General features: G+C 46.1%; 1 protein-coding gene across 3 annotated transcripts in view; it reads left to right on the top strand.

Moving 5' to 3' along the window:
- The window catches only part of DIAPH3 (diaphanous related formin 3), a 766,072-nt gene that overhangs the window by 307,191 nt on the left and 435,641 nt on the right, over positions 1–23,240 (top strand). For all 3 annotated transcript variants that reach the window (XM_077297277.1, XM_077297278.1, XM_077297276.1), the window contains 3 exons: positions 17,706–17,816; positions 18,341–18,459; positions 21,433–21,549. In XM_077297277.1, the coding sequence (XP_077153392.1) occupies positions 17,706–17,816; positions 18,341–18,459; positions 21,433–21,549 (347 nt within the window). The remainder of the gene's footprint in view (positions 1–17,705; positions 17,817–18,340; positions 18,460–21,432; positions 21,550–23,240) is intronic.

The following is a 23,240-nucleotide window of genomic DNA, read 5'->3' on the forward strand; positions in this document are numbered from 1 at the left end:
CTAATCTCCCGTTGCCTCTCTGGCGTGGCACGTGGTACAGGCAGTATTTCGGAAAATACCACGTTGGAGGTCCTTGCTTTCTGCAGCCTAATTCCCTGAAATCATCTTTAAGGACCTTCCACCTACCTCTAACTTTGTCATTTGTGCCAATGTGCACCATGACCGCTGGGTCCTCACCAGCCCCTCCCAGTAATCTGTCCACCCGATCAGCGATGTGTCGGACTCGAGCGCCAGGTAGGCAGCACACCGTCCGACGATCCCTGTCTTTGTGACAGATTGCCCTATCTGTTCCCCTAATAATTGAGTCCCCCACTACCAGCACCTGTCTGGCCTGCCCTGCTCTCCTATTTCCCCCCTTACTGGAGCAGTCACTCCTCCGGCTTTCAGAGGACATGCCTGGCTGCAGCAGTGCTACCCCTGTACTGGCACCCCCCTCATCTGCCAACTTAGCAAACTTATTGGGGTGTGCCAGATCAGGACTAGCCTCCCTGGCACTCTTCCCTCTACCCCGCCTTCTATCTGTCACCCAGCTAACTGCCACACTGTCCTGCAGCTCCATCCTACCATCCCCCTCCTCATCTATCCCATTGAGCGTCTGCTCTGTGAGCAGAAGACTCCTCTCCATATTGTCTATGGATCTCAGTGTTGCCAGCTGCACATTTAGATCCAGTATCTGGGTTTCCAAATGCACAATGTGCTCTCGATCATTCCCTCTCAATCTCTTCCTCTTAATCCCCCCTCTCTCGATCTCTCTCCCCTCTCTCGATCTCTCTCCCCTCTCTCGATCTCTCTCCCCTCTCTCGATCTCTCTCCCCGTCTCTCGATCTCTCTCCCCGTCTCTCGATCTCTCTCCCCGTCTCTCGATCTCTCTCCCCGTCTCTCGATCTCTCTCTCTCCGTCTCTCGATCTCTCTCTCTCTCCCCGTCTCTCGATCTCTCTCCCCGTCTCTCGATCTCTCTCCCCGTCTCTCGATCTCTCTCTCCCCGTCTCTCGATCTCTCTCCCCGTTTCTCGATCTCTCTCCCCGTCTCTCGATCTCTCTCCCCCCGTCTCTCGATCTCTCTCCCCCCGTCTCTCGATCTCTCTCCCCCCGTCTCTCGATCTCTCTCCCCCCGTCTCTCGATCTCTCTCCCCCGTCTCTCGATCTCTCTCCCCCCGTCTCTCGATCTCTCTCCCCGTCTCTCGATCTCTCTCTCCCCGTCTCTCGATCTCTCTCCCCGTCTCTCGATCTCTCTCCCCGTCTCTCGATCTCTCTCTCCCCGTCTCTCTCTCCCCGTCTCTCGATCTCTCTCTCCCCGTCTCTCGATCTCCCTCTCCCCGTCTCTCGATCTCTCTCTCCCCGTCTCTCGATCTCTCTCTCCCCGTCTCTCGATCTCTCTACCCATCTCTCGATATCTCTCCCCGTCTCTCGATATCTCTCTCCCCGTCTCTCGATCTCTCTCTCTCTCCCCATCTCCCCGTCTCTCGATCTCTCTCCCCGTCTCTCGATCTCTCTCCCCGTCTCTCGATCTCTCTCCCCGTCTCTCGATCTCTCTCCCCGTCTCTCGATCTCTCTCCCCGTCTCTCGATCTCTCTCCCCGTCTCTCGATCTCTCTCCCCGTCTCTCGATCTCTCTCCCCGTCTCTCGATCTCTCTCCCCGACTCTCGATCTCTCTCCCCGTCTCTCGATCTCTCTCCCCGTCTCTCGATCTCTCTCTCCCCGTCTCTCGATCTCTCTCCCCGTCTCTCGATCTCTCTCTCCCCGTCTCTCGATATCTCTCTCCCCGTCTCTCGATCTCTCTCTCCCCGTCTCTCTCTCTCTCTCCCCGTCTCTCGATCTCTCTCTCCCCGTCTCTCAATCTTTCCCGCTCTCGGTCTCTCTCCCTCTCGGTCTCTCTCCCTCTCGGTCTCTCTCCCTCTCGGTCTCTCTCCCTCTCGGTCTCTCTCCCTCTCGGTCTCTCTCCCTCTCGGTCTCTCTCCCTCTCGGTCTCTCTCCCTCTCGGTCTCTCTCTCCTCTCGGTCTCTCTCTCCTCTCGGTCTCTCTCTCCTCTCGGTCTCTCTCTCCTCTCGGTCTCTCTCTCCTCTCGGTCTCTCTCTCCTCTCGGTCTCTCTCTCCTCTCGGTCTCTCTCTCCTCTCGGTCTCTCTCTCCTCTCGGTCTCTCTCTCCTCTCGGTCTCTCTCTCCTCTCGGTCTCTCTCTCCTCTCGGTCTCTCTCTCCTCTCGGTCTCTCTCTCCTCTCGGTCTCTCTCTCCTCTCGGTCTCTCTCTCCTCTCGGTCTCTCTCTCCTCTCGGTCTCTCTCTCCTCTCGGTCTCTCTCTCCTCTCGGTCTCTCTCTCCTCTCGGTCTCTCTCTCCTCTCGGTCTCTCTCTCCTCTCGGTCTCTCTCTCCTCTCGGTCTCTCTCTCCTCTCGGTCTCTCTCTCCTCTCGGTCTCTCTCTCCTCTCGGTCTCTCTCTCCTCTCGGTCTCTCTCTCCTCTCGGTCTCTCTCTCCTCTCGGTCTCTCTCTCCTCTCGGTCTCTCTCTCCTCTCGGTCTCTCTCTCCTCTCGGTCTCTCTCTCCTCTCGGTCTCTCTCTCCTCTCGGTCTCTCTCTCCTCTCGGTCTCTCTCCCTCTCGGTCTCTCTCCCTCTCGGTCTCTCTCCCTCTCGGTCTCTCTCCCTCTCGGTCTCTCTCCTTCTTGGTCTCCCTCCCTCTCTTGATTTCTCTAATTCTCTCTCGTTCTGTCTCGCCCTCTCTCTCGACCTCTCTCTCGAGGTATCTCTCTCCCACTCGACCTCTCTCTCGACCTCTCTCTCTCCCCCTCCCCCCCCTTTGCGCCAGTGAAGCTGCTTCCCCCTTACCGACGTCGCTCCAACCGACGTCCTGGCTTGCACCGAGGGCTTCGGAAAGAAAGATTTCTCTCCGGCTATATTATCGTTAAGCGCAGACATATAATGGATTTCTGTGCGGCTTTATAATTTCCCAGTAGGTAATTTATATCCCCTGCATTTTATTCTCACCTTATTAAAAGGATTGTCCCATCTTTCCCATTATTCATGTGTCTGTGTGACCTCACACCATAAATTCCCAGTGTTGACCCAGAAACATAACCTGCGTGTAGTAAGCTATATCTCAGTTCAACTCCTGGCATCTACTTCAGGGATGTATCAGATCAACAATATTGCATGATAATCTTTCATCATGTGTTAGGTTTCCCATTTCCATCTATTAAATTCACATATGCTAAAAAATAGTAAATATTTAAAGGATATGACCATTTTCTTATTGGGGGCTTTTCTTCACCTTAAAAGCCTGTATTTTTTTTCTACAAATAGTTACATTAAAATTGTTGACCGCTTGATTTCTACAGCCTCTATGTATTACAGTGCATAGCTGTTGCAGAATGAATTTACAGTAAATCTGTCAGTGTTCTGCAGGTGTATAACTCTTATCTGTCTTCTTCAAAACTATCTTCTAAGATGATTCATAACTTCACCACATAAGATTCTCTCAATGTTCAGAAATGTATAATCTGTTGTTGTCAGGGGACTCATACTGTCCGAACCACAGCATGCATGAATCATGTACAGTCCTCCCATACTCCATTCTTAAATTCTACAGCATTTTGGCAAAAACAGTTTTGAAAGAAACTATGTGCTTCCCTCCACCTAACTTGGATTGACGCAGTTGCGGAGAAGCTTGTTAATCCAGCTGAGCTGGGCAGGAAGAATCCCTCGGAGATCCAGTCTGCTGACTCCTCTTTCTCTGAAATTCCTCAATGTTTAAACCTTAGATGCCTTCAGTGAGCTAACTTGTCCTAGATGAATGCTACCCATGAAGGGGCCAAGGTCTTTTATTTTATCTGAAGTTATTCTCCCCCTATCCTGCGTAGCAGTGCTTGCACTCCCATACTTGTCTGCTAGGTGGCGCTATAACATATGGCTGCTTATATATTCCTTGTACTGTACACTTGTTGGTACTTGGACACCTACCAGTATGTTCAATGTAATGTGATAATCACATGGTTAATGGCCGTGTTACAAGACGCACTGCATCTGCAGCCGCACATTGCTATACAGCACGGTTATCTCCCACTGCTCGGCACACGGGGTAACGCACGAGTCCCAGCATTTTAAGAAGGTTTTAATAAATCATTCTGTCATTTAAACATTTCTCTCAAGCACCAAGAACAATGGGAATAGTACTGTAATTGCTAATTAACTTTTAGAGTTGATTATGAGATATTGTTGGTGATTAAGCACCCTCGAGGCTTCAAAACTCCATTTTTTTTTTCATTTAATAAAGACAGCATGCTTCGGGCAACTTTGTCTATTAGGCTGGAAGCCATTGTGGGGGTGTAGATTGAGTGGACCTATTGTTTTTCAGGGGATACTTTGTAACAAATGCATTTCTTCTGATTAGCATGCTTTGCCTGAGATGAGGATTTTCATTCCATTGCATTGTTTGGGTACATGATGGATTTATTACCAAGACACCAGAAATTGCCCCAGGATCTCTCACCTGTGCGACACTGAGGGGATCCTGAGAACATGATGTGTTCGGGGGCCGGGAGGGCTACAGCTTTAAGATTCAGACCCTGGAAGTGACATTGCAAGGTTGAGACCTTCTAGTTTTCTCCTCTTGTGTCCTTCACAGTCCTCTAAGGCTTTGTTCCCACCATGAGCTTTTGGGGAGCTTTTTGCGTTGCAGATTTTCTGCAGCATTTCTCACCGATGTAGTAAAATAGGTTACTTTTTTTCATTGCGTTTTTATTGCATTTTTTTAACACTTATTTTTAATCTATTTTTTGACTGCATTTCTTGTCTATTGTTGGTATGTCATGTTTTGAATAAAGCTGCTTTGATTTTGATATGTTATGGTATTTGGCTTTTTAAGGGTCTGTGCACACTTTGCAGATTTGTCTAATTTTTGTCGCATTTTTTCTGCGCCGATTTCTCACAAAACATAAAGGATTTGTTAGTGTCCGCAAAGTGACTGAGAATCCTGAAATCTCTTGCACACATTGTTTACTTTTTCCTTCTTGATTTGCAGTACATGTATATCTGTAGCGGGTCAATTCTTTCAGCTTTTTTGCTGCAGATTTCACAAAAGTAATAAGTGTGAAAAAATCTACATTAAAAGCTCATCAAAAACACACACAAAAAATGCTTATTTTATGCAGTGTTTTTCCTTCAAGAGATGCAGAAATGGTGCCAAAATGTCTGCTGCAAGTATTTAACTTGTCACATACCCTGATACAGTCCTGTGCGGATACATGTGTTTTATACCTACAAATTTTCCACATGTAATTCAAGTCTATGGGGAAAATCTGCACATAAAACCAAAGATCTAAAGAGAAATTGATGTGAAACCCGCACCGCAGCTCCGTTTCCTATGAATACGAAGAAGCACAGCGGCCATGAGATTAATTTCATATCCCATCCACTTTGCTAGAACTGTAGGAACCTGCATTTTTTATGCTGTAGAAATCTGCAGCGTCAAAACCTGATTGTGCTCTGCGGGCTGTGTGACTGCATGCTAGTGCTGGCTTAGAGGACAGTGGCTGTCTAGGGGTTAATTGTTCATTATAAAATGATCAGATTGGTTTAAAAATATAGCACTACTTGTCCCATATGTGCACTCGGTGGTGATGTGCTGACGGCCCCTATGAGTGCCTACCCTGTGACTTGGCTACTGCGTAGGGAGCAATTGTAATAAAACTACATCAGAGACCTGCTATTGGCACAGTTCCCTTATTTCATAAAATGACTCCAGACGGATATGACTTTTAAATCTATGGAAATATCTAAATTTCTGCAACAAGTTTTATATGACAGGTGAGACTTTATTCTGATGTATTTTTATTTATTAAGATTGGAGCTAAAACTGCTAATAACAGCAAAAAATAAAACATTTTACGAGAAATACATTTTCACTAGAATTACTTATATAAAGGAAGGGTATGTCTTACAGATTAGCTGGGTCCGAAAAGTGGAATTGGAGATTTTGGCCTCCTAAGGCAGCGTGCACACTGGGCGTTTTTGCTGTGTTTTTGTGTGGTTTTTTTTTTAATATGCTAATTTTCAGCTGCATTTGACAGTATCAGCTTTGTCTATGAGATTTCAGAAATCTCCTGCACACAGCTTGTTTTTTTCATCATCAGTATTTTGTGCTTTGCTTGTTTTTTTGGACATAGAGCATGTCACTTCTTTCAGTGTTTTTCACCCTTTGACTTAAATGGCAAAAACGCATGAAAAAATAAAAACGCAACAGAAACGCAGCTAAGGCCATGTTCACACGTTCCTGATTTCCCTGCTGTTTTTCTGCACTAAAAACCGCAGCTCTTGGCAGAAAACGCAGGTGCGGTTTTTGGTGCGTTTTGGTGCGTTTTTGGTGCGTTTTTTGATGCGGTTTTTAGTGCGGTTTTTTATGCAGTTTTCTCTGCAGATTGTCTGTGTTTGACACAAATAAAGCTTTAACTGCAGTGGGAAAAAAAAAAAAAAATGATGTCATTTCCTTGTCCAACCCTTTTCTTCTTCCATCCTCCATTTTGGGACTAAACACCAAAATGAGTCGACGTTTTTTGAATGACAGCGCTCCGCAGAGTGCTGAGCGTAGGCCAGATCATAGCCCGCGGATCCAGCTCTATCCAGCTATTTAAGTGCCACGTATTTAAGGCTACGTTCACATTTGCGTTGTGCGCCGCAGCGTCGGCGACGCAACGCACAACGCAAACAAAAACGCAGCAAAACGCATGCACAATGTTGCGTTTTGCGACGCATGCATCCTTTTTTTGGTTGATTTTGGATGCAGCAAAAATGCAACTTGCTGCTTCCTCTGCGCCCGGACGCGTGCGCCGCAGTGACGCATGCGTCGCAAAACGCAAGTGCAACGCATGTCCATGCGCCCCCATGTTAAATATAGGGGCGCATGACACATGCGGCGACGCTGCGGCGCAGACCGCAAATGTGAACGTAGACTTAGTGCCACGTATCACGTATTTCAGTGCCACGTATCCGAATTTCAGTGCCACATATTTAAGTGCCACGTATCGCGTATTTCAGTGCCATGTATTTAAGTGCCATGTATTTAAGTGCCATGTATTTAAGTGCCACGTATTTAAGTGCCACGTATTTAAGTGCCACGTATTTAAGTGCCACGTATTTAAGTGCCACATATTTAAGTGCCACGTATTTAAGTGCCACGTATTTAAGTGCCACATATTTAAGTGCCACGTATTTAAGTGCCACGTATTTAAGTGCCACGTATTTCAGTGCCACCTATTTCAGTGCCACCTATTTCAGTGCCACCTATTTAAGTGCCCCGTATCACGTATTTCAGTGCCACGTATTTCAGTGCCACATATTTAAGTGCTACGTATCACATATTTAAGTGCCACATATCACGTATTTAAGTGCCACGTATTTCAGTTGCATGTATTTTTGCTATTGTAAGGTGGCATTAATCCCGGTTAATAATGGAGAGGCGTCAATAAGACGCCTATCCATTATTAATGCTATTAAAATGATAAAAATAAAACAAATATAGGGGGACCCCCCCAAAAAAAAAAAAAAATGACATAGGGTCCCCCTATATTTTTAGGCCAGAAAGGCTAGGCAGACTGCTGCGGGCCAATATTTGTGGCCTGGGAAGGGGTTAAAATACCCATGGCTGTTCCCAGGCCATGAATATGAAGCCCACAGCTGTCTGCGTAGCCTTTCTGGCTCAGAAATAAAGGGAGAGCCCCCCCCAAAAAAAAAGTGTTGGGGTCCCCCTATATTTTTAGGCCAGAAAGGCTACGCAGACAGCCGTGGGCTTATATTCATAGCCTAGGAAAGGGGCCATGGATATTTGCCCCCCCCTGGCTACAAATATAAGCCCGCAGCCGCCCCAGAAAAGGCGCATCAAAATGATGTGCCAATTCCGGCACTTAGCCCCTCTCTTCCCACTCCCGTGTAGCGGTGGGATATGGGGTAATGAGGGGTTAATGCCACCTTGCTATTGTAAGGTGGCATTAAGCCCGGTTAATAATGGAGAGGCGTCAATAAGACGCCTATCCATTATTAATCCAATGAAAGGGTTAAAAAAACCCACACACACTAGAAAAAAAATATTTTAATGAAATAGACACCCACTTTTTGACCATATTTTATTGTACGCTCAATCCGTCCTGAAGACCCCTCGACCTGAAAAAGACGCAAAATAAAAAAACAAATTCATACTCCCTGGCCCTGTCCGCAGAAATCCATCGAGGGTCCCACAAAGATCTTCCATGGAGAACAGACACATCCAGAGATATGTCTGCTCTCCACGGCTGCAGCAACACACTGACAGGAGCCATAGTTCCTGTCGGTGTGTCACTGCGCATGCGCGAGCGAGTTTACCGGCGGTCATTGACCCCGGCACTCTCGCTTAACGGCAGTGCTGCGTGGGAAAGTTCAACGCAGCTGTACTGCCGTTAACCGAGACGCCGGAGCCATTGAACTCCAGAACAGTACGCGATACACTGCTAGGAGCTTCGCTCCTGGCAGTGTATCGCCGGAGAGCAGGGGATCGGCGTGGGACACTCGTTTTATGGATTCTGCGGACAGGGAGTATGAATTTGATTTTTTATTTTGGGATTTTTTCTAGGGGATCGAGGGCTTCGCCTACCAGTGTGCTGTTGGTGAGTATATACTCTGTGTTATATGTTGTATGTACTGTGTGTCATGTATGTGTATTGTGTGTGTTTTGTGTAACTTTACAACTGTGCTAAGTCGCCGGACACAGGGACAACTCTCCCATCCTAATACCGGATGGGAGTAGTAGTCCCATACGGCGACTTAGCACAGTGGTGGCACTATCGTCCCATGGGGACATACACACACACATACACACACACACACACACATACATGCCTCCATGTCTCTTCGGAACACACTCTGCCCACGCACTTCCGCCCACGTACTTCCGCCCGCTTCCCCGCACTTCCTGCTGCAGCGGTTTCTCCACCCATAACCGCAATAAAACCCGCAGATATATTTTTGACCTGCGGGTTTTACTGCGGGTTTGACCTCACAATGGAGGTCTATGGGTGCAGAACCGCTGCTGTTCCGCACAAAGAAGTGACATGGTCCTTCTTTTTTACCGCAGCTATTCAGCGCGGCTTTTTTAGTGAATTTCAGGATCATGTACACAGCGTTTCCTGTTTTCCATAAGGTTACATTGTACTGTACCCTGCATGGAAAACAGCTGCGGACCCGCAGCGGCAAAATCGCTGCGGTTCCGCGGTAAAAAACGCATTGTGTGAACATGGCCAAAACCTGTGTTTTTGCCGCAGCTTCTTTCCTGCCAAGAAATCAGTTTTGCTGCAGAAAAAATGCCCAGTGTGAACTTAGCCTTAAAGAGAATATGCCTCACAATTTTGTAGTGTAAATGATGCTGGAATTCTGACTAAATTGACACCTGAGATGCAGAAATCCGCTTTGATGCTCGTTTGTAATCACTTTTTGAAGTTTACTGCTAATTAGATTTCAGTGCATAAAGGCTTGACTGTACATGGGGTCTTCTCCTCCCTGTCCGTAATATCTCATCCCCTCCACCTGCCTCCAGTCTGTGAGTGACCTGCCTCCACCGAAGTCTCAGTTGTTACCTGTCAGACAGACAGACAAGAGGCAGGCGGAGGGGTCGGGGATCAAAGACAAGGAGGAGAAGACCCCCATTTACAGTCCGGCCCCTGTGCACCAAAATCTAATTACTAGAAAACTTCAAATGGTGATTAAGAACAACAAAAATTGGATTTCTGCACCCAAGGTATCGATGTAATCAGTATTACAGCCATGTCTTTACATTACCAACTAGTCCTGACGGGTTCAGTAGAAATGCACGGGCAAATGTCTTGTGATTCGGCTAGGTTCAGGCATGTTCGGGGTACACGTCTGGACTCCTGAAATACAGTATTAGGCCGGCGTCACACTTGGCGTAAGACAATACGGAACGTATTATACGTCCGTACTACAGCCGTAATACGGAGAAATGTTTCCAAAATATTGATCCGTAGGCAGGGTGTGTCAGCGTATTTTGCGCATGGCATCCTCCGTATGTAATCCGTATGGCATCCGTACTGCGAGGCTTGCAAAACCGACATCTAATGGATTTATGTGCTCAAATGTTCGGGAAAACATATATACAGTGTATATATATATATATATATATATATATATATATATATATATATATATATATATTCTGTATTTATATTTACTTCAGCGCGATATCTATGAAAAGTCGGTAATTCAATTGCCGGCTTTTAATTTCTCCTTCCCAAACCCGACAGGATATGAGACATGGTTTACATACAGTAAACCATCTCATATCCCCATTTTTTTTTGCATATTCCACACTACTAATGTTAGTAGTGTGTATGTGCAAAATTTGGGCGCAGTAGCTGCTAAAATAAAGGGTTAAATGGCGGAAAAAATTGGCGTGGGCTCCCGCACAATTTTCTCCGCCAGAGTGGTAAAGCCAGTGACTGAGGGCAGATATTAATAGCCAGGAGAGGGTCCATGGTTATTGGCCCCCCCTGGCTACAAACATCTGCCCCCAGCCACCCCAGAAAAGGCACATCTGGAAGATGCGCCTATTCTGGCACTTGGCCACTCTCTTCCCACTCCCGTGTAGCGGTGGGATATGGGGTAATGAAGGGTTAATGCCACCTTGCTATTGTAAGGTGACATTAAGCCAGATTAATAATGGAGAGGCGTCAATTATGACACCTATCCATTATTAATCCAATTGTTTGAAAGGGTTAAAAAACACACACACATGATTTAAAAGTATTTTAATGAAATAAACACAGCGGTTGTTTTAATATTTTATTGCTCTCTCAATCCATTTGCAGACCCTCGCTTGGCAAAACAATAAATGCACAAGATGCATACCCTCTGTTGAACCGTTATGTCCCACGAGGTAATCCATCTGAAGGGGTTAAAATAATTTACAAGCAGGAGCCCTGCAAATGCAGCTGTGCTCGTGCTTGTAATTCCCCGGCGAATGAAGGAAATGTAGGTCATTGACCTACATTTTCTTCAGTCGCGGTGATGCGCCCCCCTGGTGAATGTCCTCATATGACCTGGAGCGTGGGAAAAAGTTCCCAGGCTGCAGTTCATGAGAATATCCAGCAGGGGCGCATCACCGCGACTCAATGTAAGTATAGATCACTCTGCTTTCCTTTTAGCACCCGGGGATTACAGGCACGAGCGAGTGGTTTATCGCAGCTCATGCCTGTAATATTAGCTAACCCCTTCAGATGGATTACCTCGTGGGACCTGACAGTTCATCAGAGAGGGTATGTATTTTGTGTGTTTATTATTTTGCCAAGCGAGGGTGTTGCTGATGGATTGAGAGAGCAATAAATTATTAAAACAACCTGTTTGTTTCTTTCATTAAAATACTTTTTAATCATGTGTGTGTGTTTTTTAACCCTTTCAGACAAATGGATTAATAATGGATAGGTGTCATAATTGACGCCTCTCCATTATTAATCTGGCTTAATGTCACCTTACAATAGCAAGGTGGCATTAACCCTTCATTACCCCATATCCCACCGCTACAGGGAGTGGGAAGAGAGTGGCCAAGTGCCAGAATAGGCGCATCTTCCAGATGTGCCTTTTCTGGGGTGGCTGGGGGCAGATGTTTGTAGCCGGGGGGGGGGGGGGGGGGGGGCAATAACCATGGACCCTCTCCTGGCTATTAATATCTGCCCTCAGTCACTGGCTTTACCACTCTGGCGGAGAAAATTACGCGGGAGCCCACGCCAATTTTTTCCGCCATTTAACCCTTTATTTTAGCAGCTACAGCGCCCAAATTTTGCATACACACACTACTAACATTAGTAGTGTGGAATATGCACAAAAAAAAAGGGATATAAGATGGTTTACTGTATGTAAACCATGTCTCATATCCTGTCGGGTTTAGGCAGGAGAAATGAAAAGCCGGCAATTGAATTACCGACTTTTCACTAACACCGCTGCGTATTTCTCGCAAGTCACACTGCTGGTCCGTGTGGAATCCGTATTTTTCTCGCCCCCATAGACTTTCATTGGCGCCTTATTTGCGCAATACGCTGACAAACGCAGCATGCTGCGATTTTGTACGGCCGTAGAACGCCGTATATTACGGCTGATAGGACTAGACCCATTGAGAATCATTGTGCCGTATGTAATGCGAGTTTTACGGACGTAGTTTTTGCGCTCTAACGTCCGTAAAACACGCATGTGTGACGCCGGCCTTAGAGCGCTGTTCCCGATGGATCCAGTCACTATAAAGACAAGGACGGACGATTCATGTTTATTGTCGGCTGTGCTGCTGGAACACCGTTCTCTTGACGTAGCGGAGTTGTTGTTTTTTTATTGCATTTAGTTTTTTCACGTAATAAAACTGCTAGTTTGGCAGTCAGACGCATTGTGGCAATAAAAACCTTCTGCTCCACTACGTCAAGACAATTGTATTGTATCAGTGCAGCCTCCTATAAACATGCATCGTCCACCCGGGTCAATCTCTTCGGGCGGGTTTCTTCCCCAGCCGCGGGCCGTAGCAGCTGGCGTTCTTTATTAGTCAGTGGTGGTCTCTTATACAACCACTCCTGGTGGGCTCCACTCCTAGCGCTCTTTTCTACAGATTCTCTTTCTATTCATTACAGACAGACTGACTCACTTACTGGTACAACTTTCCTCTGTTCTGGTAATGTATTCTGTGCCGTCCTAAAAAAAGATGGACACTGCCGGAAGAGAGGCCAGACTGAGAAGAAAGTGACTCTGAATGCCTGATTATGGTGAATATATGTGTATATATAATGAATCCATTACTAGGGTTTTGTCACTCCATCTGAGAACAGCATGATGTAGGCGCAGAAACCCTGATTCCAGCGATGCATCACTGTATTGGGGACTGCAGTTATGATTAAGATTAGTTTTCTCTGCTGCAGATCTAGCAGTACTCTGAGTGCTGAGCTCTATAAAACCTGCACACTCAACTGATTGACAGCTTTCTGCCTATGCACAGGCTACACAGAAAGCTGCCAATCAGTGCTGGGGATGCGGTTATACAGAGCTCATGAATATGAAGGACTACATACCAGTAGGCCAATTAGTCCTCCAATAATAATAATCTCTTCCTGGTTAAGCAATGATTTTATAAAAACTGTGGTAAGCAGCCAGATATGTGACACATCACTGGAATCAATGTCTCTGCATCTACATTATATTGCTGTTAGACTAGGCTGCAAAAACCTGGTGACAGATTTTCTTTAATTTTGCTGTACTGAATTTTCTTTAACAATACAATAAGTAAGACAAAGAAACATAGATCTATACAGCATATAAAGGGCAGCCGCCTCACAGGGCTGAGCACACAACAATGGAACCTTCCAGCTTCCAGATCCTGGGAGCTGTAATATCACCAGATAAGATAAGAAGGAATAGGAGGGTGGGAGGTGGAGTGATCCCACCTTATTGTCTGGGAGTGGGATGCACTGAACATATCCCACATGTCAGAACTGCCTCTATTGAAGCTATCAGCAAAGATCTACATAAGTTACACTATGTGAACAAGTTCTGTAAGTCAACTGAATGTGTCACAAGGAAGCATGGCCACCAGATATTAAAGTGACCCTGATCTCTGATGTGTAAGGCGGCCAGGGTGGTAGTCATGGCAACTGGCTGTACTGTCCCCACACCCTGGCGCCTCACAGATGAAACAGCAAGTCCTGTCAGCTCTGCAAATAATACTGTGTTCTTGCTCAGCTGTGAAACTTTACTGAACATTAAACCAGTCTTTACTTTGACAGCACACATCACATACAGAGTCATCTTCCTTTCTTTCCCTGTCATCCGGACAGGCCCTGTTCTTTATAGCAGCTTCCTCTGCCTTGTTATCTCGGCTGTATCTTTTAGACAATCCGTGTCCATCCTGTTTTTTCCTGTCACCAGTTCCTTATCAGCCCCTTGGCCGGCTCCAGTGGTAAGAGGTGCCAGGAACGCTTCCACTGCTTCTCCTGCCCTGGTCATAGACCCCAAATCCTGATTGGGGATGGTCCTATTGAGCTGGTGCCCTTCTGCACTGTTCACTGCATGGGGCCCCTTACTACTACAACAGCTTTATCCCCATGGCTATAATCCTCTGCTCTATCACTGCTCACAGGTCCTGCCCGTGGGCAGGTTGCCCGGGCGACTGACTCAACCAGGAAGCAGCGCAGCTACAAGTCCCCACTCTGTGTTTCCCCTCCCATTAAATTAATTCCTGTGCTGCCTATCTCCTAATCTATTCTATGCTGTTTCTTACCTCTAGCATGCCCCCCTCTACTCTACCCTACTACTGTCCTATACTACCTAAAATCCTATTCTATCCCTAAGCCTATAAGCAGTACATGACATTACAGTGTATAAACACACATGAACAGTGAGGTGCTGCATGTGACTGTGTGAGCTGCGTCCTGTAGAGAGGCGGCATGTGCGGTTCCCTGCCACCTCCTTACAGATGCATGCTGACCCGCGCTGCAGAGCAGTGGACAGTCAGGTCCCCAGGAGCTTCTCTTCCTATATGCGCACGCAGGCAGAGACCTATCACTCCAGGGCAGCGGCCGGAGAAAAGCCACCAGGGACCTACCTGCCCGACTAGTCTCCAGCACGGCTTCTAAAGTATCTTTTTCTGTGACTTGCTGCAGCGTTTGAGTCCCACACACCTGGCTGAGATCCTGCAGCCGGTGACCATGCTGCCCATGGATCGCCCCTTGTGAATCGGGGCTCAGGCCCACTTTAAGGAGCCTCTCATTATTTCCTGCGTATTCTGCTGATAACGCCTGTATATGGGATAAGTATGACCGCTCTTTCACCATTCTGACAAGGATGTCGTGTGTGGTACCAGTCCGGGGAATAACGGATCGTGCTGCAAAATCATAGGAGTGTTGTTTTCCTGGGAGACGATGGAGCCAGACAGGATTGACAGCAGTTACTCGTGCTCTGATGATAAGAAGACCCCACCCCAGAAAGGCTCGATACCAGTACAACCCCACCATGTGTCTGCTCTACAGCGCCAACGCGACTCCAGTTCCTGAGGAGAGATGGCATGTGTAATTTGGGGAATCTGCACCACCTACCCAAGATCGTATCTTTTTTTGCCATGTTTTTAGATGTACATATTTAAATGGAACCTGACAGTAGATTCACACTGCCCACACTACCAGCAGCAGACATTGGTTGTGTTACTGCAGATGGGCACGTTTCACTGCAAATGACTGTGGCGTTTTGGAGAAAACATACTTTGAAAAACCGCTCTGGGATTATTAGGCCGGAGCCCTGGTAGCTTCCCCCAGCCCAGCTCTCCGGCTGACAAGGAAGCGTTTCACATTAAAACCATACATGGCTGTGACATTGGAGCCAAACTACGGGCAGCATGATTGTAAACCTTTTCCAATGTCTTTTCATGTTTTCTTGCCCATATAACTACAGATTGGTGATGATTGCTGAAACCCCACTCCCCCGAGAGGTGCGCAGCTTAGGAGACAGAGGCGCACAGTGGAAGGGCAGAGCCTCTGCTTTCTATTGAGTCCGTGTGTGCGTGTTTAGCCAGGAGCATGGTTCTGTCTCCTAAGCTGCGCACCTATTGGTGGAGCCACCACGCAGTAAAATGAGCCTAAGGATATGCTCAGACGTGTGGCACAGACTAGTGCTGTCCGATGGTTTCTCGGCAGCACAGACACTCCGTTCCATTGAACCAAAGTGAGCCCTAGTCTCTGGTCCATGAGTCTCATTCTTATACAGGTTTTAGTGGCCGAACATTAGCCGAAAAATGGATAAGCCAGAGGAGACACTGAACAAATACTGTACATTGTGCTTCAGGGCTCCATCCATATTTCATCCATTTTCAACTGATCCATTGTTAACAATCAGTGGCTTTAACAAAGCTCAGTGTGCCTGCTTAAGTGAGGAACAACTGATGCAACTGGGATGACTCCTGAGAGATATTGTTCTGTTTTTCCCGCATGAGAACACTCGCATAGATGTGTGAATGTAACCCAATTTTTTTTTTTTTAATTCCTATTTTCATAGAAAATAACGGCTGATTGTTTGTTGGCATGCCAAGCGTCTGCCATTTGTTTTATTACATCGGCAGTTATTAAAATTTACAAAAACAAATCCAATTTCATAGATTGAAGCAGGGTTGGGGAACCTTAGGCCCGTGCCGCTTATGGTCCTCGGTGACCTTTTATCCTGTCCTCGGGAGATTCTCGGGGGCCACAGTGCTTGGGCTGGTAGCTGTATGTTGACGGTCACCGACCCTTTCATTTCGTCTTGCTCTGTGAGCACACAGTGTTCACTCCTGAGTGCTGAAAGGTAATGTCCTGACACCAGTGCCAGCGTCAGGACGTTGTTTGTACGGCCCCCGAAGGATGGTGGCAATATCAAAATAGCTCTCAGCAGAAATAAGATCCCCCCTGTATTAGAGAATGCATTGTATCCATAATAATCAGAACTGTACTATTTATGGCTATGGGATGCAATCATTTTTTAGGGGGACTCATAGACTTGAAGAGTTGAGGGTCTTTAGAACGGCTCTGAATAAGTATCGGTCTGTGCTGTCCGTTTTTCTCATGGCCAGCATGAAATCCTGTCGTGTGAACATAGCCTTACTGTGAGATAGTGATCACTGTATACATGACATGAATGCGACCCCCAGATTGGTCTCCAGCTTAATAAAACAGGAGAGGGACACAATGAATTATTGTGTTTTTAATAATTTCTCCGATCTTGTAGCATTTCATGTGCCGCTGGCGGAAGGATAGCAGCGCCGTGCGAGGCTGGGCATCTAATAAGTGGACACCTTTCCTCTATACATTGTGCTGCTCCAGCGTTCATGGACGGGTCGTTTACGTAGTGTAAATCCGTTTGGGGATCTGATAATGCCGTCGGCTCTATATCGAACTATATATCTGACTATATGTTCCACGCCGTGCCATAAATTGGCCAGCCCTGGCAGTTCATGGTTCTCTGAAAGCACGACTCTGCGCTAACAGCCGAGACTGAAGATTGCTGTTGGCTTTCAAGGTGACAACTGTAGAGCTCGAATACCTGTGGGAATGATTTCCGTCTGGTTGCCGGCAGCGCCTGTTCTCCACTATTTTGCTTTCTTCCATTGCATTCCCTTTATAGTGCAATTCATTACAGAGAGAGGAGCGATTCTGCTGAAAAGCTTTGACAGTAAGGTCTTAAGAAAACACATGAAAACTACGCAGAGATGGCTGCAGTGCAAAAGGGCAGTTTTTTACCTTCAGTCCTGCACATCGCAGGGTATTATATCGCTGGCAATTCTGGCTGCAGATAATGTATTTCGCCCTTTAATTTTCCACAGTATTGGTTCCATGAATTCTGAAAGGGTCTGATGTGCTGCGCTCGGTGGGATCCGGGCCTGTGAACACAGCGATATCCGGTTTGCCATGTTGGAGAATCTATATGGCTGATAACGAGCCGCTATTTAGTCGTATTGATCTAGTTGTCGTTTGCTTGACAATATGGCGATATTGCGGAGTCCATGCACCTGGGAGGCTCTGATGAATCTGTTATTTCGGCTCTGTCTCCTAGTTACTCTGCTTTATGTCTGCGTGTCCCGGCTCGGAGCTCCGAGTCCTCCTTCTGCTTGTAATGACCTCTTTACCATTGAAATCTAATGGAAAGTGGAAATCCGAGGTGTTAATTTTCCCCCTGTTTATCTGTGTAGGTGGCTTGTATGCAGCTCATCAATGCACTGGTAACATCGCCTGATGATCTGGACTTCAGGCTTCACATCAGAAATGAATTTATGCGCTGCGGCCTGAAGGAGATCTTGCCGGTAAGTGCCCTGTAGTCACTGTTTCTACATTAATATTTAAATTTCCGGAGACCGGAGTGGGAAACGTATTTCATAATCTTCTCTTTTTGGAATAATGTAATCTCATTTGCAGAGATGAGCTGTGCTTACCGTAACCCCAGCGTTCTTACGGAATACATAGCATGCGAGCCACCACGCTCTCCCAGTCCGCCTGGATTTTGGGTGTCACCTGTTTAAGCATTGATTTAATGCACAAGCGCCTCGTTTTAATAGGTTTCCTAGAGGCATTAATATTCCCCAGACAGATTAAAATGGTTATTTTTAATGAATGTATCGACTTAAAAACAATGGATGTAACATTTAAAAGGTTCACCTCAGCGATTGCGAGCGGCGTGGGGAAGGTTGGTCTTTAATAAATGATACAACCCCACTAGAGATCATTTGTGGGAAAGCGGCTACTGAATAGGAGCTCGTCTTTATGATGAACGGTTTCCACTTGCCTTTAGCTATATGTATAAGCCTTATGTCTCTCCCGTTTCATATAGCAATTAAAAAATATCCGCAATGATGCCTTGGACATCCAGCTGAGAGTGTTTGATGAGCACAAGGAGGAAGACATGATCGAGTTTTCTCACCGCCTCGACGACGTCCGCTTAGAAATGGAATATCCTTTCTATAAAGCAATAACAGGAGCTGTAGTAATAATATGTAGAAGAAAGGCACCGACCATGTAAAACAGCTGGTAATACTAATCTAGGAGCCAGAGAGGACCACAAATCACAAATGTGTTGTCTGGTAAAGCAGCATTCCAATGTGGGCTGCGTTACTTTATCAGTGGGAAGACCACCGTTACATTCAAAGGCAATAAGCACATTTGACTTGGCTGCAATATTATGTAATTAGTGGGAAGACCACCGTTAATATGAAAGGCTAATAGGCACATTTGAATTTGAGGGGGGCAGAATTTTCTACAGATATTAGTGTGACTTTTTTAACTCTATCTGCTGAATTCTTCATGCCTTCATCCATTTTGACACTCTTGTTATACAGGTTGCAACCTGCTCGGAGATTTATATTTCTGGCTGTCTTTCCCAGTATTACATACTTGGATGTGCGGTCTGGGCGTCCAGGGTGCTGCTGCATTTACAAGTTCTCATGTATCTGCACATCTTCATTCCTTCATTCCTCACTATTTGCTGTTTGTTTTCTCTAACCTCCCTGAGACTATAGATGCTTTCCCACCTCATAGATTAACCCTAGAACCCATACCCATAGAAATCTACACATTCACGCACCTGGGGCCTTTTAGGCCTGTTTACAATTATCATGGAATAACTCAAATAAAAATACTTTTCAAAATGTATTTTACAATTGCAAGGTAAGGATGCAATTCCAACTAGCGCTGGGGTCCGCCAGGAGGGGATCCGTAATGGATCTGACCTCCTGGTGACCCCAGCTAAGGCTGGCGGAATCCTGGAGTTACCAGAAGGTCAGATCCATTATGGATCCCCTTCTGGCGAACCCCAGTGCTACTGGGAACACAGCCTGAGATGTGTATATTTCAAAACATAATTATGTGCATACAACTACAAAAAAGTAAGTAAACGGGGACGCCAAATATAGGCATTCTATATGCAATTTATTTATGAAAACATTTTTTGGTTGTAGCAAACTTGGTGCAGGAATATTTATTTGTAACTTTACATATTCCCCCGACAATTCTTGCATATTATTTTTTCGGCTGAATGTTCCCTGCATACATTTTGTCCGCAAGTAGAACAGAAACGCTCCGATTTTCTTTCCTTCTTTGCTGGACAAATATAGCAGCGCTTTCTTTTTTTTTTTCTCTTTGCTCTGGATGTTCCAGAAAGCGTATTCCACATCGGATCATTGCCTCCGTAATTTGCCTTGATAAGCAAATCTGTGTATCACATGTAAACCTAGTACAGGCCTAAAAGGCCCCAGGTGCGTGAATATGGGGTAGTCCCAAAAAAAGGTTGTTATACCGAAATGTCTGTAACATAAAAATATATGAATAACTGGAAATTACTAACAACTATATAACTGAGGATTACCTAGATTTTCAAAATTCTAACTAAAGTACTTTTACAGAAAATAGAAAACAAGTAACCTGGTAGGCCTGCGAGGCCCCAGGTATGCGTTCTAGGGTTAAAACACTGTAAAAAGAGCTGCCGAGCGCCAAGTTCTGATGGATTTGTTTCGACTTTTGTAGAGCAGCTACGTAGGTAATGAGCTTATACAGATTCTGCAGCTGCAAAATGATTAGACATTTATAGTGAAGACTATTTGGAAAGTTGGCTAACTCTGCCTATAATAAGCAAATTAATACAATAAAATTTCAATACAAAGATGTAAATTGAATTTGGAGAATGTGTTGTCAGAAAATGTCATATTTAAATCAGGTTTCTGTTTACAAGTGGTTTTAAAAAATGTTGGCAATTTTTTTTTCTTCGTATCATGATCTTCATTTTAAAAAATAAATGTAGTAATCTTGCAGTTTTCTCTCTGGCCACTAGGGCTTTTTTTATACTCAGTCATTTTAGGAAGAGTTTTCACCAGGCTCCTTTAAAGAGATTGTTCAGTCTAAAACTACTAGCCTGTGGTAACTGTGTGACTGCAGACTTGTGACTCCTCACATCGCGCACACTGCACACTGTGAGGATGTGCTGACGATGGTAGAGAGAGGTCACTGGACTGCAAGTATGCGATTGGTCTGCTTCTGGCCACAGTCCGACTAGACTGTATCCGGCCTCTCTCAGTACACTTGCATTAAACAAGTCATCTAGTCGGCATGTGACCGCATGTATGCAAATCGCATAGTTGCGGACAAGCACTCTTCCATATGTCAGCCCCATAGAATCCTCATAGTTAGCAGTGCTCTCAATGCAAGGATAACCAAGTCTGCAGCCACATATAGTGACTGAAAACTTGTAGTTTTAGACTAAACTTCACCTTTAAAGAGGAGGCAGAGTTACAGTGACAAGTAACACTACCATACACAGCTGATAACACCAGACTCACCAATCACAATAGGCGATGTCACAGCTAACCTCTCCCTTTCCACAGTGAACTCTGTACATGCTCATTATATGCTTCATTGCTGCTAATGTACGGGTCATTTCCTGAAACAGGAAGTTAGTGTAAAAAAAATCTCCAGTGGTCAATGTACAATTGCAAGATTTATAATTATTTTGAATAAACATTAAGAAAAAACCTGATTTACACAATGTGGTTTCCTGATAACTAATAAGACATAAGTTTGTCCCATTCAGAGCATAAATGATGTTACTTACTGACCTGACTCTACCTGTGTGACATAAATTCTCCCGTACATCCTTGTTAATCTTCTCTCCATTCTCATTACATGCATCTATATGTAGTGTCAGGAGGCTTCACCGCGAGCCTTGAGGAATCAGCAGAGAAGTGTGCAGAATAACCTTCATCACTCACTGATGGACATGTGAGACTAGTGGAGTGGGCAGAATTATTAAAAATATTTTAATATTGGGAAATTATCATATGCAATTGCTGTAATGGTATATGAAATTTTTATTCCCAGCGCAAAAATGTAATTATATCCAGGAGTCTGTCAGTTTTATTACCTTAACATTATAACTGATGTTAGCGATGTTTTCAGTGTGCTGTGGAATTCTGTCAAGAACACGTATTCTGAAGGATATTTACTTTCCATTCTTCAGCATCTTCTAATAATCCGCAACGACTGTTTTGCAAGGTTAGGACATGTCTTCTCATTTGTCACCTTTTTATATTATACTTGTGTTGTATATATGGTTAGTTCTTCTGACACGACACAAAAGCTCCTATTTTATTAATATTCCATGCGAAACCCATACTGGTTTAGGTCACCTGTGGGGTGCTGATGTCAGGCATTGTCCCTGCGCTGTCTGTTGGCTCCCTGTGCCATGTGCTTGTTTTTTGACTCCCTGCACCGTGCGCTGCCTGTTGGCTCCCTGCACCGTGCGCTGCCTATTGGCTCCCTGCACCGTGCGCTGCCTGTTGACTCCCTGCACCGTGCGCTGCCTGTTGACTCCCTGCACCGTGCGCTGCCTGTTGACTCCCTGCACCGTGCGCTGCCTGTTGACTCCCTGCACCGTGCGCTGCCTGTTGACTCCCTGCACCGTGCGCTGCCTGTTGACTCCCTGCACCGTGCGCTGCCTGTTGGTTCCCTGCACCGTGCGCTGCCTGTTGGTTCCCTGCACCGTGCGCTGCCTGTTGGTTCCCTGCACCGTGCGCTGCCTGTTGGTTCCCTGCACCGTGCGCTGCCTGTTGGTTCCCTGCGCCGTGCGCTGCCTGTTGTCTCCCTGCGCCGTGCGCTGCCTGTTGACTCCCTGCGCCGTGCGCTGCCTGTTGACTCCCTGCGCCGTGCGCTGCTTGTTGACTCCCTGCGCCCTGCGCTGCCTGTTGACTCCCTGCGCCCTGCGCTGCCTGTTGACTCCCTGCGCTGCCTGTTGATTCCCTGCGCCGTGTGCTGCCTGTCGACTCCCTGCGCCTGGTGCTGCCTGTTCAGGCTCTGTCCCAGGTCCACTTATTGGACTCCTATTTATGCCACAACTTTGTGAATTTGCTGCCAAATACTGCAATGTGTCCGGGTGAGGTGGCAAAAGGAACTCAAACCCCCTATTGCAATGGTTGCCGTGGGCCCAGCTTTCCAATATTAATCAACTATCCCGTCTGTGTTTGATACGAGACCCTCTAATGTGTGTATTTAGGTGAACCTCCAGGCTGTTGTCTTACTAAGGCGTGTCCTGAAACTACTTTTTTTGTGAAAATGGACGTGTATATGTAGTAAAATTGCAGGTAGGCACTTACTAAGGTGCAACAATTCTTGACTGAAGAGTTTTTAGAAGCCATACTGGTAAGATACTACTTTCATGCTAGTGGCATAAATAACCATGACGTCATTGAATTGTGAGACCATTGGTTTATCGCCTATTTGTGTAACTGCACTTTCACTAATCTTTTGACTCATCAGAGAGGAGTTTTGTTGAGTGGGAGCCCTGGTGCGGAGACCTCCACGATCACAAAATAACTAGGCCCTGGAACTGTTCTGCGAGTGCTGCTCTCATCTGAGTTGGAAGCTGCCATCAGTTTAAGGATTGTGGGTCCAACCTGAACCTCAGAGGAGAGCAGTGCTGAGGGAACGTGCTGGGATAAAGTGTTATCTGAGCATGCTCGGGTGATAACCAAGTGTCTTCTGCGTGCTCGAAATACATGCTCAAGTCCCCACAGCTGTTAGACATCAGCAACACATGCAGGCATTTCCTAACAAACAGGCAATCTCTGCATGTGTTGCGGATGACGAATAGCCGTGAGACATGCAGGCACAGGGACTCTAACATATTTTTCAAGCACGCTGAAGACGCTCAGTTATCACCCGAGCATGCTCAGATAACACCTTATCCC

This window comes from Ranitomeya variabilis, chromosome 3, assembly GCF_051348905.1.
Source record: "Ranitomeya variabilis isolate aRanVar5 chromosome 3, aRanVar5.hap1, whole genome shotgun sequence".
Classification (NCBI taxonomy): domain Eukaryota; kingdom Metazoa; phylum Chordata; class Amphibia; order Anura; family Dendrobatidae; genus Ranitomeya; species Ranitomeya variabilis.